The 16,733-nt window shown below is 47.5% G+C and overlaps 1 protein-coding gene across 11 annotated transcripts in view; it reads left to right on the forward strand.

Annotated features, from left to right (window-relative positions):
• Positions 1–13,072, forward strand: part of Znf618 (zinc finger protein 618) — a 167,343-nt gene extending 154,271 nt beyond the window's left edge. For all 11 annotated transcript variants that reach the window (XM_031377612.1, XM_031377615.1, XM_031377613.1 and 8 more), the window contains 2 exons: positions 4,499–4,600; positions 5,709–13,072. In XM_031377612.1, the coding sequence (XP_031233472.1) occupies positions 4,499–4,600; positions 5,709–7,225 (1,619 nt within the window). In that variant the 3' untranslated portion in view covers positions 7,226–13,072. The remainder of the gene's footprint in view (positions 1–4,498; positions 4,601–5,708) is intronic.
• Positions 13,073–16,733: the final 3,661 nt, after the last annotated feature.

A 16,733-nucleotide genomic window follows, 5' to 3' on the forward strand; every position in this document is an offset into this window, starting at 1 on the left:
CCCCCCCCCCCCACCAAAAGCATTTCCTCACGTTTCTGTCTGTCTGGTTGGTTTTGTGACTTACTGAATTTAACTACAGCTGTCTGTGTGACCCTGGGTTTAGAATTATCCATTGGATCATGGTGAGCTTAGCTGTGGGTAAGCACTTGAAGATAGATGATTAATTCCCATCTCCCAAAGCCTGTTATAGCTAGTAAGTGTAGTAGTAAGGGATAGGGCTCCACAGCCCTTCCCACATCCATGGCTGATTGTTGACAGGGATAGTTTTCTATAAGTTCAGTGCAGGTCACAATAGCTGCTGCTGTGAGTTCATGACTGTAATGGTTGTGTAATGCCTAGAAGGTGACATTTTTCAGCCCTTCTCCCTGTCTTTAGCTCTTCTATTCTTCCTGATCCCTCATCCTCAATTCCCCTGAGCCTGAAGAGGGGTAGTACAAATTTCTTTTTTAGAGCCAGGCACTCAGATATATCTCACTTATCTGTGGCACCCTGGGCAGCCGTGAGTCTCTGCACTCCACTTATATTCACTGTGCAAAAAAGCTTCTCTACTTAAGGCTCATAGTAGTGTTCATCTGTTTGTATGAAAGAGGCGCTTAGTCATTATAGTTCAACAATAGTAATAAGTTATACCCTTGAGTCTGTGGCTTCCCCAAGTATGGATTGCCGGCCTGGCTTACAGTACTAAGCATGAATTCCTTCCTGTGGAGTGGGGCTGGAATTGAATCAGAGGGTGACTAGTGGATCACACAACAGTTGTACCATGGCTGCACAGGTGGGTACATCTTGCCGAGAAGGTTGACGTTGTAGTTAGTAAGATTCACAGCTAGGTAAGTTCATTGACAACCTTTTCTCTCCTAGCTGCCTGCATCACAACTTCTGGCTCTTTGAAAGTTAGCCAGGAGGGAGGCTGTTTCCAGTGAGTTTCAGCTTGCTTTCTCTTTCTCTTCTAACTGGTGTGTGTGGAGTTTTCAGCAGTGGAGTGTTACACTGTAGCTCTGATTGGCATCCAAGGGAACTGACAAGAACCTGTGTTGTTGTGGGCCCTCTGGAACCTCCTGACAAGCTCTTATAGAGGTACCCCACATCTGGCACCAGGAATTTTGTATGGTGACCCAGTGCTTCTAGGAGAAGCATTATCAAGCTATGATGGTGTCTCTCATCAATCTTTTTTAAAGTACTTATAAAACAGTAAATTTTCATGTGGCTTTCTGGTTAACTCTCACGTACCCTCCCTCCCTGATGTACCACCCCCACCCTGATTAAATACCCACCTAGTGTTGCCGTCCCCTACTTGCTTTTGCCTGTGTTCTGTCCCCACTCCCCTCTCCCAGTTTCCGCTTCTAGTCTCCAGACTGCAAGGGAAGAGTACTCTAGGTTAAACAGAGCTAAATAAAGAGTGGAAGCTGAGGTTCACATATGAAAGAGACCATGTGGTGTTTTATTCCTGGGCTGGGTTATCCCACTCATTATAATGCTTTTCAATTTCCAGTTGTTTACATGAAAACTTCATGGTCTACTTTTTCTTCCTAGTTGAGTGAAATTCCATTGTGTTTTTGCACCCATTTTTGTTATCCACTTATCAGTTGATGGACATCTAGGCTTTCATTTCCCAGATCTTGCCCATGGAGCATGGGTATGCAAGTATAAGATCTTTTGCATAGATATCCAGGGAAAGTAGATCTGGGTCATCTGGTAGTTGGAGTTCTAGTTGTTTTGTTTTGTTTTGAGAAACCTGATTTCCAAAGTGTCTACACTAGTTTACTATGAAAGTAGATCCCTGTCTCTCACCTTGCATAAAATTCAACTCCAGATGTATCAAGGACATCAACGTAAGAACTAATTCCCTGGAACTGCCAGAGAAGGAAGCAGGGAGTACCTTAAATATTTACTTTCTAAATAGGACTTATGGAAGCACAGAAAATAAGACCACCAGTAGACAAATGGAACGTCCTGAAATTAAAAAGCTGCACAGTAAAGGAGACTGTCAATAGAATAAAGAGGCTGCAGTAAGGGGAAATAATGCATCCGTGTGTTGGACAGAGGGTGTTAGTGTCTAAAAGGAACTCAAGAAACTGAACATGAAGAAAGCAAACAACTCAGTCATAAAGGAGGTTATAGAATTAAGCAGAGAGCCCTCAAAAGAAGACATACGGATGGTTAATAAACACCTTTTAAAGTGAACAGTGTTCTTATCACTCAGAGAGATGCATGTAAAAGCTGCTTTAAGATTTCATCTCATGGGGCTGGGGAGCCGACTCAGTGAGTTAGAGTACTGGCTGCTCTTGCATAGGACCCAAGTTCAATTCTCAGCTCCCACATGACAGTGTTCAGCTGTCTGTAACTCGTTCTAGGACACAATCTTCTGGTCTTCACAGGTACCAAACATGCATGTAGTGCACCGACATACATGCAGGCCAAACAGATATACACATAAATTTTTAAAAATGTTTAATTAAAAGATTCCATCTCATTTCAGTCAGAATGTCTGTCATCAAGAATACAAATGACAATACCAGTCTCATAAAATGAAATGAACCATCCTACCCATGGTTTCTAGAAGAATTTGTATAGAATTGTTAAGAATTAGAATTGTATAGGATTAAGGGGTTTTGTTTTGTTTTGTTTTGTTTTGTTTTACCAAATCAGCTAGTGAACCTTTAAGGGTCTGGAGGTTTCTTTATGGGAATTTACTTAACTATGAGCTATTTCTTTAATAAGTATAGGATTCAAGTTAACAATTTCTTCTGGGATGACCAGTGTTCCTTTGTAATTTTGAGGTGTTTGTCTTGCCTAACTTGTTGAATTCACTGGGTTAAAGTTCATAATTACTTTTAGTCCTTTTGACACCTGTGGGCTCTGTAGTGATGACTCTTCATTACTGATCCTAGTGATTTTTATCCTGTGGTGAGAGGCTTATCAAATATATTAATCTTTACAAAGAATGGGCTTTTGTTTTCATCGATTTTGCTCTTTTAAAAATTTTTATTAGCCGGGCAGTGGTGGCACTTTTAATCCCAGCACTTAGAAGGCAGAGGCAGGTGGAATTCTGAGTTTGAGGCCAGCCTGGTCTACAGAGTGAGTTCCAGGACAGCCAGGGCTATATAGAGAAACCCTGTCTCGAAAAAAAAAATGATTCTTTGTGAATGTCACATCATGCACCCCAATCCCATTCATCTCTCCGTCCCTTTGTATCCACCCTATGCCCTTATAACTCCCTCCAAAAGGAAAATTAAAAAAAAATCGCACATTCATACATACACACACACACATACACACACACACACACACACACACACACACACACACACACACCTTGTCATGGAAACTGTAGTGTGTCACAGTATATACCACAGTGTACCTTTTTGAACACACATTTTTACTTGCAAATGTTCATTGCAATGAGCCATTGGTCTGGTTTGAAGACTCTGGCTTCTGCTACACTATCAATTTTGGATCCTCACTGGATCCAAAGATATCCTCAGATATCTTGTTGTCACCCTGTGTCATGGAGATCCTGTAGCTTTAGTTCTGCAGGACTGGCCTCTTCATGTGCTCCAGCAGTTCAGAGATGGGATAGATGGGATGGACAAACCCCAGGCTCTGGGTCTTGGCCTGGGTGGTAGCGGAATTTGTCAGCCCAACAGCTCTCCTGCACCCATACCACCAGGGCAAGCTCTCTAGCACTGTCCTGGCTAGCTTACCCAAGTACTGCAGCTGACAAGGGATAGGGCCAGCTCTCCTGAAATCATGACCTCAGGGCTGGCTCACCTGTGCCTTTACCACCAGGGCCAGCTCTACTGTGCTACCTAGGCATGGTATAGGGCCAGTTCTCCTAAGGGGCAGGGCCAGCTGTGCACATAGCTGGATACCTTGGATAGCAACATAGTTCCGTGAGTGGTAATTTGAGCTATGGACCCATACTGCTGCGTGGCCATAGACCCAGACATGGCCCTCAGCAGGAGCACAAGCCAGGACTTCACATGTCTTCAGGTGGCAGAGAAGGCTATTTATCTCCACCCTCATGTCTCCAATCCCACCTCTCTTTATAGTGCTCTGACCATTATCTTTCTCTTTATTTCCCATTTGTATACTCCATTCTGTCATGTTGTAGTGGTGTCCACTGTGGGTGGGCCACAAGGGTAGTGGCCTCTGGGTAAGCATAGGGTGCCTGGAGGGCTTCTGGGTAAACATAGGGTGCCTGGAGGGCTCCTGTTCTTTGTAAGAGTCCTCTATGTCCTAGGCTTTTCCCTATTGTCTCCATAGATCTTCCTGAAGTTATGAGGTATTCATACCATTGTCCTAAGTTTCTAGATTGTACAGATGAGGCTTTTGAAACCATAGACAGTTGAGTGAGAAGTCTGAACTCAACTCCCCGTGGCATGTGTTGCTTTACCCCTTGTCACCCCCCACACACCCTACCCCTGTCCCCATGCTCTTACCTTGCTTTTCAGCTTCCTCTTACCCTTCAACATGACCCAGTGCTCCCTTTGTTCTGCAGCTGACAATGAAAACAACATCACCTCCAACCAGTCCCGATCTCCACCTGCTGCAGTGGAAGAAAAGTGGAAACCTCAGGCCCAGAGGAACAGCGCCAACAACAGTAGGTCTCAGCATGCTAGAGCTCGGGGCCCCTGGAAGTCCTACAGCACCAGTGCTGTAGCCTGTCTGTGTCCCCACTGCATCTATAGCCTGTCTCCCCACTGCATCTATAGCCTGTCACCTCACTGCATCTATAGCCTGTGTCCCCACTGCATCTATAGCCTGCAGCCCCACTGCATCTATATCCTGTCACCTCACTGCATCTATACCCTGTCTCCTCACTGCATCTATAGCCTGTCTCCTCACTGCATCTATAGCCTGCATCCCCACTGCATCTATAGCCTGTGTCCCCACTGCATCTATAGCCTGTCACCTCACTGCACCTATAATCTGTCTCCTCACTGCATCTATACCCTGTCTCCCCACTGCATCTATAGCCTATGTTCTCATTGCATCTATAGCCTACAGCCCCACTGCATCTATATCCTGTCACCTCACTGCATCTATACCCTGTCTCCCCACTGCATCTATAGCCTGTGTCCTTACTATATCTGTAGCCTGCAGCCCCACTGCATCTATATTCTGTCTCCTCACTGCATCTATAGCCTGCATCCCCACTGCTTCAATAGCCTCTCTCGATGCTAACACCTGTACTTCCCATGAGGTTGAAGATGATGCTTACTTGTCCTTAGGACTCAGGCAGGAATTCTTAACTCACAGACAGGCAAAAGAAGGCCAGGAAGAAGGTGTGTCCATCTGTCCAATGCACTACTTAAAGCCAGAGTCACAACTAGAATCCCACATGTTTATAGTTTCTGTAGGCTCTTTTCTTGACACTTCCATACAACATTTTTCTCACTAAAGATTCCTATATAATTCTTGCTGAGGAAAAGGTTGTATTCATAGGTTTAGGTGACTGCCACATGTGGCAAGTATGTTGCATACATAATACTGTATGCCATTATTATGCTCATGGTAGGCATTATTTATCAACCATAGAACTTTATTCCTATGGTACCATAGGGATATGGTACAGACCACAACAATTTGTATGCACAACAAAATCTATTTGTTATTCTTTGTGCTAGCCATTTAGGATTTTGCTACTGCCAGGTTAAGCAGCTTTGAATGTCAAAAGTAATCCTTTCTCTCTTTGTGTCCCCTGCCAGCCACAACCAGTGGTTTGACACCTAACAGTGTAATTCCAGAGAAGGAGCGGCAAAACATCGCAGAGAGGCTACTGCGGGTCATGTGCGCTGACCTGGGTGCGCTGAGTGTGGTCAGTGGGAAGGAGTTCCTCAAGTTGGCTCAAACCTTGGTAGACAGTGGCGCCCGCTACGGGGCCTTCTCAGTCACTGAGATCTTGGGCAACTTTAACACCTTGGCACTGAAGCACCTGCCACGCATGTACAACCAGGTGAAGGTGAAGGTGACGTGTGCCCTGGGCAGCAATGCCTGCCTGGGCATTGGTGTCACATGCCACTCCCAGAGTGTGGGCCCTGACTCTTGCTACATCCTCACGGCCTACCAGGCTGAGGGTAACCACATCAAGAGCTATGTGCTGGGTGTGAAGGGCGCAGACATTCGTGACAGTGGTGACTTGGTGCATCACTGGGTGCAGAACGTGCTATCAGAGTTTGTGATGTCAGAGATCCGGACCGTATACGTGACAGACTGCCGGGTGAGCACGTCCGCCTTCTCTAAGGCTGGTATGTGCCTTCGCTGCTCAGCCTGTGCCTTGAACTCAGTGGTGCAGAGTGTGCTGAGCAAGCGGACGCTGCAGGCCCGCAGCATGCATGAGGTCATTGAGCTGCTCAATGTGTGCGAGGACCTAGCAGGCTCTACGGGCCTGGCCAAGGAGACCTTTGGCTCTCTGGAGGAGACGTCACCACCACCTTGCTGGAACTCAGTGACAGACTCGCTGCTGCTGGTTCATGAGCGCTATGAGCAGATCTGCGAGTTCTACAGCCGTGCCAAGAAGATGAACCTCATCCAGAGCCTCAACAAGCATTTGCTGAGCAACCTGGCTGCCATCCTGACACCCGTGAAGCAGGCGGTCATAGAGCTAAGCAACGAGAGCCAGCCCACCCTGCAGCTGGTGCTCCCAACCTACGTCAGGCTCGAGAAGCTGTTCACAGCCAAGGCCAATGACGCGGGCACCGTCAGCAAGCTGTGCCATCTCTTTCTGGAAGCACTCAAGGAGAACTTCAAGGTGCACCCAGCCCACAAGGTGGCCATGATCCTGGATCCTCAGCAGAAACTTCGGCCAGTGCCACCCTATCAGCACGAGGAGATCATCAGCAAGGTGTGTGAACTCATCAATGAGGTAAAGGAGTCCTGGGCTGAGGAGGCCGACTTCGAACCTGCTGCCAAGAAGGCCCGCTCAGCCACCGGAGAACACCCCACAGCTCAGGAGGATGACAGGCTGGGCAAGAACGAAGTCTATGATTACCTTCAGGAGCCCCTCTTTCAGGCCACGCCTGATCTCTTCCAGTACTGGTCATGCGTGACCCAAAAGCACACAAAACTGGCCAAGCTAGCATTCTGGCTCCTGGCGGTTCCTGCTGTTGGGGCTCGAAGCGGGTGTGTAAATATGTGTGAACAAGCACTTCTGATCAAAAGGAGGCGACTGCTTAGTCCCGAAGATATGAACAAGCTCATGTTTTTGAAATCTAACATGCTTTAAGACTCAACTTTGAGGGGAAAAGAAAAAGACAAAAAAAAAAAAGAAAAAGAAAAGAAAGAAAGAAAAACATTAGGAAAACACACACAACACTGTCACAAACAATTTAAGTTCTAAACACTGTGGAACCTCATTGTAAATGCCCCTTGGGAACTTAAGTGCTTTTTTTTTTCTGGTGTGTGTGTGAGTGTGTGTGTGTGTGTGTGTGTGTGTTGTGTAGTGTATGCACATGTGTCCATACCCACACACATGACATTGCATGGGTAAAGGGTGTGGGAAGCTCATACTCAAAAATGCACAGCCAGAGAACCTCCACATGCGTGCACACACACACACAAACACACACATACACACACACAGCCCTGGTACGTGCATGCATGCCTTTCCTCTGGCGTGTGTGCACTGAGCGGGGTGTGTCAGGAAAGCTGAGAGACTGGGAAACAGGAGTGGTTTCGCTTTTCTCTGACAGGGGCTCGAAGGACTCCCATTTTCAGGTGTGCAGATTGGGAGAAGCTGGGGCTGTGAAATATTCAGGCAGCCGAGGGCTGAAGTGGCTTGAACTCCCATCCCCCAACCCCGACCCTCCCTCACCATCCCTTCATCCCCTCAACCCGTGGTGCCCATCCTCTGCCCCAGCTGCTTCGACTCTCCAGCTCTCCAAACTGCGTCAGATGAACAGTTTCTGCACTGGACTTTATTTCTTGTTTCACCTTCAGGGCATTAAGCTGCTGTACCTGTGACCTCCCCCTCGGATGTCCAGGGCAGCTGCCTTAGAATACACACTATCTATCTCCCCAAATCAGGAAAGGAGTCTCTAGAAATATAAAACTGATGTTCTACTTTTTAATATAAGAGAGAAAAAACAAGACTTTCTTTTTCCAGAGACATATAGCTGACTCTCCACTCATTTTTTTGTTGTTGTTGTCGTCGTTGTCATTTTTCACAATACTTTAGCAATTATTTTTTATCTAATGGGGGATTCGGTTTCTTTTCACATGTGATTTAGACTCTTCTGGGAGGCACTGAATGTCTGACTTACATTCTGGAGTCTTGTTTGTTTTACTTGCCCCCTTTTATTCCTAAGTCACACTGTAAACTAGCTCATCTCAGTGGTGGTGTCCAGGACTCGCCTGACCAACATCAAGGCCATGGCTGTGGGTCTGGAGTAGGGAGTTGGGAGGAGTTCTGGGTCCTTGGCTGTGGGGCTTGGTGGAAGCTATAGTGGGAAGCATGTGGCTTTAGAGGTCCTGAATGTCATCGAGAGAGAGCCACTGCCCTGTTCCTGCCCGTGGTCGTGTGAATGTCCGCCTCTTGAATGTCTGCCTCCTGCACTCAGACTGCTTCCTCCTAGTCACCACAGCCTGACCTTCAGTTCCGCAGGCACACTGACTAAGTCCATGTTTGTGTCTGCCAGACCCACAGTCTCTCCCCTTCCCCAAATCCCAGGGGTTCTGGGAGTTTACAGCCCTCAGAGGTCCCCACAGGCACATCAGGCCTGTAGTCAGGATAGTGGTGGAGCACAGTATGTTGCTGGCTGAACAGCTGGCATTGTGAAGGTGGATGTGCTTGACTAAATGCTGTGAAAGGGGTTGTTAGCCCTTGCTTCTAATCCCCTTGGCCAGGAACTAATGCTTCTACACACAGTCCAGATGCCAAGAGGGGGCCGCCATTCTCTTCACAGGATGATGAGCGTAACCACCCCATAAAGGTCTTTAGCTTGGTGTCTCTGATCCCTTCAGTGACCACAGTTGTGGTAAGGGGATGCTTACACTTCAGGCTGAGAATGGCCACCCCTGAGGGGTTATTTGCAAAAGCACCTCTCCTACCTGGGGCTTGGACTGCCCCCCGCTCCGTCATAAAGCATTACTCAACTGAAAGATACCTCGACTTCAAAAGCACTGTACCCCGTAGCCCTCACCCATCAGCAGGAGGGGAGTGAAGATGGTTTAAAGACTCAGAGGCTTCCACTTAAGCTCAAGGTTCTAGAATTCTGTCCTTGAGGCCTAAGCCCACACTCGTTGCCTCACAAGACTAACCAAGCTCCCCTGTAGAGTCTCAGACACGCAAACAGATCAGAGAAGGCTGCGTCCACATCCACTCCAGCAAGCTATGGTCTCAGGAACCACCGTACAATCCCTACTTACTGCAAGGGATGTTCCAGAATCTCCATCACAGTGTCAACTTGGCACTTACCATCAGAGGAACCTCTGTCCCCAGTGGAGAGATCCAGACAGGAACTGAATGTCGCTCCCTGAAGAATGTAGGAAATGTCTTCACACTGCCCCTGGACTTCCAGGAGGTGGGCTCTGGATTGATGATGAAGGGTACCTCCAGTCTCCCTCATCCGTTGGCAATGGGGCCATAACCCAGCACTTGTAGCCACACTGGAAGCTGGGTGCTTAGTGCAGTCAATGACAACAGATCCTCAGGCAGATCTGGGCCCGAGCTGCTATTGCAGCCAAGCCCAGATGTGCATTGCAGGTATTCTTTTGGAGTATGGAATATTCTCCCTCCAGAAAGAAAATTATGGTTAAACTCCAGGTATCTGGTCATAAGTAGTCACCTCCTGTCCAGTTCATTTGCACCTTGAATTATCTATCCTCGGGGCTTAGATTGCCTCTCTAGGTTCAGCGTGAGCTCCCCCCCCCCCCAACCATGGTCCTCAGAAACCCATCTCTGGGATGCCTCGTCCTCAAAGATTATAAGGGGGTAGGCTGTCATTTCTCTCTAGCGTCCCCAGCCGGAAAAACTGCCCAGTGTCTGCTGTCATATGGGCCATCTCCACAGTGCGCATCCTGCAACCAACAGTTCAGTGAATCCCAAAGATCTTCCAGGTCCAGCCATAGGCCCCGTCAACAGCAATATCCAACTTACCAAATTCTAGTTCAGCCAAAGCACTAAGATAGGCTCTTCCAGTTGATCTCCAGTGGCCTGGGCTGGCTTCAGCCTTCAGAAGGATTTTTGCCATCTGCCTCCTGGTTCTGTGATCACTACAGGTCTTTCCATCATAGGCTATTGGGGGCTGGGACACCAGGAAGCTGGGCCATTTCTAGCATACAGCTTACCTTGAGCTGTATGATTCTCTGGACAAAAAAATGGTCCCAAACACGGAAGGAGAGAAGAAGTCAACCTTCCATTACCAAGGTTCTCCGCTAGTCTGCAGTCATTTTGTTTTACCAGTGAAGCCCAAGCCAGGGCCTGCAGCTTGTTTGCCTGGAATTCAGTCACTCAAGAGGTCTCAAATCTATGAGGGATGGTTGTACAAGGAAGCCCTTGTTCTCAGTGTGGTTCCATTCCCAACACCTGAGTCCTCCTGCCAAGCTTCCCTTGCATGGCTTTCAGCACCCAGGATGCAATGTGTTTCGTGTGAACACAGCTGCCTGCTAGCCTAGTCCCTAGGCCTAGCTTGCCCAGGAAGCCATGTGCTACAGCATGGACGATGTCATCACCATCCTGCCCTGCCTGATGGTTCTGCCTCTGGCATTGCGGAGTTGGCCCTTGGCTGAGGGAAAGGTACCTGTTTCCTGGTGAGAAGGGCAGCTGGTGATACTGATGAGAACTCATCTCCAGGTTTCTAGGAAGGACCTGGACACCAGCCTTGTGGGCTGGCCAAGAGTCTTCATTTCAGTTCGACAACTTTGATCTCCTGCACTTTGAAGAAACGGAAGAATTCTACAAGGTATGTTTTCCACTGTGAAGCTGAATCTCTGCTTTTGGAGCCCATGTGTTTTGAGCAAGGTCCACCATTTTTCTGGCCTTGGGCTAGACTTCCTGAGGAGAGTATGGGTGCCGTACATGCTCACTTGGAGGACACAGGGTCACCAGGAAATATCAAAGCTCGTATGTAGGTGGGATGCCACCCCAGACCTTGTCATGCTCAAAGAGGAGAGCACAGGACGCTCATTACCCCATAAGCTATGCCAAGCTCCTGGCTTCCTGGTCTTGGCGGCAGTGTGACACTGTCGTGTCTGTCATATATCTAGAAGAAGGTTTCCGGAGGGCAGAACCAAGAGATTGAGGCTCAGGCTATACCCTGGAGACAGTGCACAGGGGCTCCTGTCCCCAGGGCAATGGGAGAGCTGGCAAGGAGGCTGCCCCTCCCCTTCACTGTGGCAAATGTTTGCTAGGCCAGTTATGGCGAACCAATGATGCAGTGTTTCCTCATGTTTCCTCCCATCTCCCCTTTTCAGGCTCTCCATGGGGGATTCTGTGGCTGTGGTTGTTGTCCTTCCTCTCTTATTTGGGTCTGAGGTTGGTAGTCTGGAGAGCCCTGGCTTTGACCAAGGGCACCTGTGGTCTCTGAGCACGTATAGACCTCACATGGAAGAGGGTGGTGCTTTAAGGTTCCACTCCCAACTGGGAAGGGACTAGCCTTGGAGTTAGCCTTGGCATCACCATCCGGCAAGGTCCTACCCATCCTTGGGCACCTTGACTCTTTGAACCAAAGTTCCTTAAAGGGGCAGAGCCCAGCCTTGTCTTTAGGGGCCGGAATTTGTAGGCCGGCTGGATGGAGGGCTCCCACAATCCAGGTGCCAGAAGGCTCACCTAGGACTGTTCTCCCACCCAGGGTGGGTGGCTTCCCAAACAAGGCTCGGGCTTGTGGCCTGGCCAACCATGAAAGAGCAAGAGCCATGTGGCAGGGCCTTCCAGATCCCAGGCATCAGGAAACCATTTTGTATAACAACCCGAAACAGAGATATTTTTTAAGACGCATGAATTATTTTCAGTTGTCTATCTTTTTTTCTTTTCCCCACAACTTCATGTTGGTGATCCGTTCACATCAGGTAAATCTTGAGAACGCCTTGGTGCCCCATTCCTCCTGCCCCCCTACTCAGTGACCACGTGTGTGCGCCTCCATCCTGTCTCAGTAGTAAAGACGTTCTAGGCAATACCATAGACACATCTGTGTCTCGCTTCGAGTGCAAGAAACTCAAGTCATCTTAAAAAAAAAATTTAAAAACAAAAAAAAATTTACAAAAAAGCAAACACACACACAAAAAATATCTTTTTTAGGCCAGAGTTTTCTACAGGTATTAATGAATATTTTTCTTAATCCTTATAAGTTTTATGTGTTTAATATTTCTTAATACCAGTAGTATTAATTTATACTTTTGTAGCAACATAATATTTTTATAAATAGCCAGTGCTTGGCTCAAGTCTTCACGGGGGTTTATGCAGGGCTATCTTAGGGGCCCTGTGTACCATGTACTGTATTTTAAAAAAAAAAAAGTTACCCAGTGTCACACTTGCTGTGTTAATAACAAAGACGTCATTTGGCGGTCTCCTGTATTGATGGCGTGGATCCAACAGTCCTTCCGGGAGCCACATTGCATGGGGGTTGAGTTGCCAGTTATTGTGATACATAAACTCCCAAGGACAAACTTGAGGGTTTATTTAGGGTTTTCTGTGTGTCCTTTGGGGTGTTTTATTTTACTTTGATTTGGATACTGTTTCTCCATTTTACAGCCAAATTGGTTTCATGGTGTTTAAACATTTTACTGATGTCCAATGGAAGAAAGGAACAGAAAATTTTTAAAAAGATTTTTACAAAGTAATAAAATGTAAAACTGAGCTGTTTCAATGTTACTGTTTTTTATGTGTCTGTTCTTGTCCACAAGTGGAATATTCTCCATGGATATGGAGAAGAGGAAGGTTCCACTGGGTTCCCTAAGTCACCAAAAGCCCTGGCCCAAGATTCAGTTCCTCCCCCGACCCCCAAACCATTTCCCAGCTGGTTGATGCCAAGGTAAAAGACATCCTTCAATGACTAGAGGATCAGTCGCCTGAGTGCGCTCCTGAGTTCATGTCAGTGTTGTATTTATGGTTTTACAATAAAACAACCTTTAGGAACCTCTAGTGTGTGACGTTTTTCTTAGGGTTGGGGTTGGGCCGTATCATCCACTCAGCACTGCTCCTGCAGTGGCTTGGTGTATAGGACAGAAGTCAGGTACCAAGGTGGCATGAGCCTGTCACACTCTCAAGTCGTGCTTGCCCATTCTTCATTTAACCATTCTTCTTCATTGGTTGTCACAATGTAGACCCAGCTCAAACAGTGTTTGGTGGGTATGGAAGAAGGCATCCAAGGAGTCCTTGGCCTGCTGTGGGATGGCCTGTAGAAGCCTGTCTCAGAGAATAAGGGATGGGTTTTAATCAGTCCTGCTGCTTCAGTACGAAAGGCACATATCCGAGTGGGCCTGGCCCCACAGCTGTCCATGAGGTCCTTGTACCTCCTGGTGGGGTTCTCCCACGCAACATGCATGTGTTTACAGCAGTTACATAAATCATTCGTTTTCTGGGCAGACCAGCCCAATTCCTGACAGCACTGGAACTCTAAACACAGGAGAGTTGGCTCCTACCACTTGTTCAGAGTCTGATGTCACAGACAAGAGGACATTTTGCTTTCCTTCCATAGGCTCGAAGTTGAGAGAAACAAGATCACATTGGAAAATGAACTATGGCCCATGTGGAGGGGAGGGCATAGGATCTCAAGGGAGCCCAGCCCAGGAAAGCTGCCCTCTTAGTCTCCAGGTAAGTAAAGTGCAGACCCCCTCCTCACCTTAGCTCCACCCACGTCCCTAACTAGTGCTCTAATAAGATGAGTTATTAGGATCTTCTGTGAAAAAAAAATTCATCAAATTATGTGCAGGTGTCCTCTCTGTACTTGGCCCCTTCCTAGAGGACAGCAGTCTAGCCCTGCAGGAATGCCCCATGGAAGCTTATATAAGGGAACCGTGGGCATCTCTGTGCCAGCAGATAAAGTTGGGGCAGGAATTTCTCCACAGCTGAAATTATAAGTCTGTGGTGTCCACAAATTTTCTGAATTCCTTGACCTCGAGGGTCAAATATGGCCAGACCTCTTTATCTCACAACTGGAGGGCTAGCCTCTGGGTTATGGCCATTTAAAAAGATATTTATGAAGCAGCCACATCTATACTGTTGCAAGTAAATATGAAGAGTGACCACTAAGAACCCCAAGGCAAGACTGGATACTCTGTACCTCTTCAGGGTCAGGGCTCCTGGGTAGAGAATGAATCCTGATTCCTTTTGGGAGACACATTGTGGGTTCCTGGGACTGAGTTACAGGCAGGCCTCATCATAGGGATGATTGTGTTGTCGGGGTACAGTATTACTTATTACTTAAAGCTGTAGCAAGTCCCAGGGAAATCCTGTCCTGAGGGATAGCTCAGAACTCTCACAGAAGCAGGTGCTTTTAGGACAGGACAAGTGAGCTACAGGGAGAAGTATCCTCAGGGGACAGCTCAGAGCCCTCAGTTTGTCTTCCCATAAGAACTGAGTAGCCTATCTGGGTAGCACATGTCTCTGATTCCAGGACTGGATAGGTAGAGGCAGGGCAATCTTGGATTTGAGGCCAGCCTGGGCTACAGGAAGGATCTTGTCCCAAAGCCACCAAAAATTGAGCAGATTTTTATGATGACATTTGGTTTTTAGTAGAGAGTTCAGGACTATACGACAAATAAACAAACAAACAACAAACAAAAACCCACCATGAATCTGATGTTCCACCCACTGGTGGGAACTAGCCAGCATATGGAACTTGTATTTAATATTTGACTTCCAGGATACTCAAAATGCTCCACTTCAGAGCAGTACCTCCAAACTCCCATTGGGAGCTGTCTCTGGCAGATGAGGATGGATGTAATCCTGATGACTCTTAGCCCCAGCTGGGGGACCTTCCCACAACTTCTTTGTTCACAGTTGCCTGTCTTCCTGGTGGCTTCTAACCTATCCACTTCAAACCAGAGCTATGATCATAAACACTGTCCCTTCAATCTTTTCTGTCGGAAACTAGAAACTCCCAAGTCCCAGACTTTGAAGAAAAAGGAAGTGCCTATGTGTCTCAGGGGGCTATATAGACTGTTCTAGACTCGAAGCCTTCCTGCCTGAAACAACACTTCAGGAAATGGCCTCCAGGCATGAGAAGCAATCCCGTAGCTGTCAACCCTGGACACTGTGGTCACTTCCCTGAGCACTGGCCTGGTTACTGCTGCAAGGATGACTTTCTATTTGAGAACATATCAGGCCATGCATCTTCAACCTCCATCATTATCTGCCCAGTACCGGGGTACTGGGTGGATGCAGTTAGTACCAGAAAATTACAGGAGATTCTCCAAGGCATGGGCATGGGCCAGGCTTGTCCTCAAGCTACCCTGGCCAGCCCACCTCCTCTCTTTTCCACATAGCAAGAATCTAGCCTAGCCCAGTGCTTTGGACTCTGGTCCAGGGCTCAGCTGGTTGTTGCAGAAGTATCAGGAAGACCAGGAAACAATCCACCAGAGCATAGGTGGGGCTGGTGATGACCCCAGGAAACAGGTCAAGAGGGAGAAACAGCAGGGGCTGTAGATCCGGGTGATTTTGGATGGGTAAGGGGACAAGGTGACCACTTGGAGGAAAACACTAGAAAGGACTTTGTGTAGCAAGGAGTGGGGACAACCTTAGGCACTTGGGCACTCCAGGACACCACTTATTTATTTGTCCTTTCGTCTTTGTGACCCCTGTGCAACCTCTTCTAGAAATAAGTGCCAGAGTTTCTGGGTTTGGGGAGGGGACTGATCTTAGAATTGAGTGTCTAGTAAATGTTGTTGCCTTTTAAAAAGACTTTCTTTTGGTTGTTTGGTTGGGGTTTTTTGTTTGTTTTTTGCTTTTTTTGTTTTCTTTTTTGTTGTTTGGTTGGTTGGTTTTTGTTTGTTTTTGCTGTTGTTTGAGACAAGGTTTCTCTGTGTAGCCCTGGCTGTCTTGGAGCTCACTCTGTAGACCACTCTGGCCTTGAACTCAAAGAGATCTGCCTGGCTCTGCCTCCTAAGTGCTGGGATTAAAGGCGTGTGCCACCACCATCTACTGGGTTTTCCTTTTTTATGTTATGCTTGTAAAGCGAAATAACCCCACTCCACTACTGAAGAGTTAGGAACTGCTGTGTTTGAAATGGTGCACAGCCAGGATCTTGTACTGCAGGATGTTGCCACATTGCAAACCATGCATCCATCTCTCTCAGGAAGGTTGGTTTACTCATGCCCTGAGCTTCCCTTCCCCTCTGTACTGACTGGGTTTGTGTGTCAACTTGAAACATGCTGAAGTTGCCACAGGGAAAGGAGCGTCAGCTGAAAACAATGGCTCCATGAGATCCAGCTGTGGAGCATTTTCTCAATTAGTGATCACAGGGTTGGGGGCTGGGGAGGGCCTAGCCGCTTGTGGGTAGTACCATCCCTGGGCCGGTGGTCTTGGGTTCTATAAGAAAGCAAGCTGAGCAAGCCAGGGGAAGCAAGCCAGTAAGGAACATCCCTCCATGGCCTCTGCATCAGCTCCTGCTTCCTGACCTGCTTGAGTGCCAGTCCTGACCTCCTTTGGTGATGAACAGCAATTTGGAAATGTAAGCTGAATAAACTCTTTCCTTCCCAACTTGCTTCTTGGTCATGATGTCTGTGCAGGAATAGAAACCCTGACTAAGACACCCTCTAATACCTTTACTGTGACAATGAAACGCCAACACACAGAA

Source organism: Mastomys coucha, unplaced genomic scaffold (assembly GCF_008632895.1).
Source record: "Mastomys coucha isolate ucsf_1 unplaced genomic scaffold, UCSF_Mcou_1 pScaffold18, whole genome shotgun sequence".
Taxonomy (NCBI): Eukaryota; Metazoa; Chordata; class Mammalia; order Rodentia; family Muridae; genus Mastomys; species Mastomys coucha.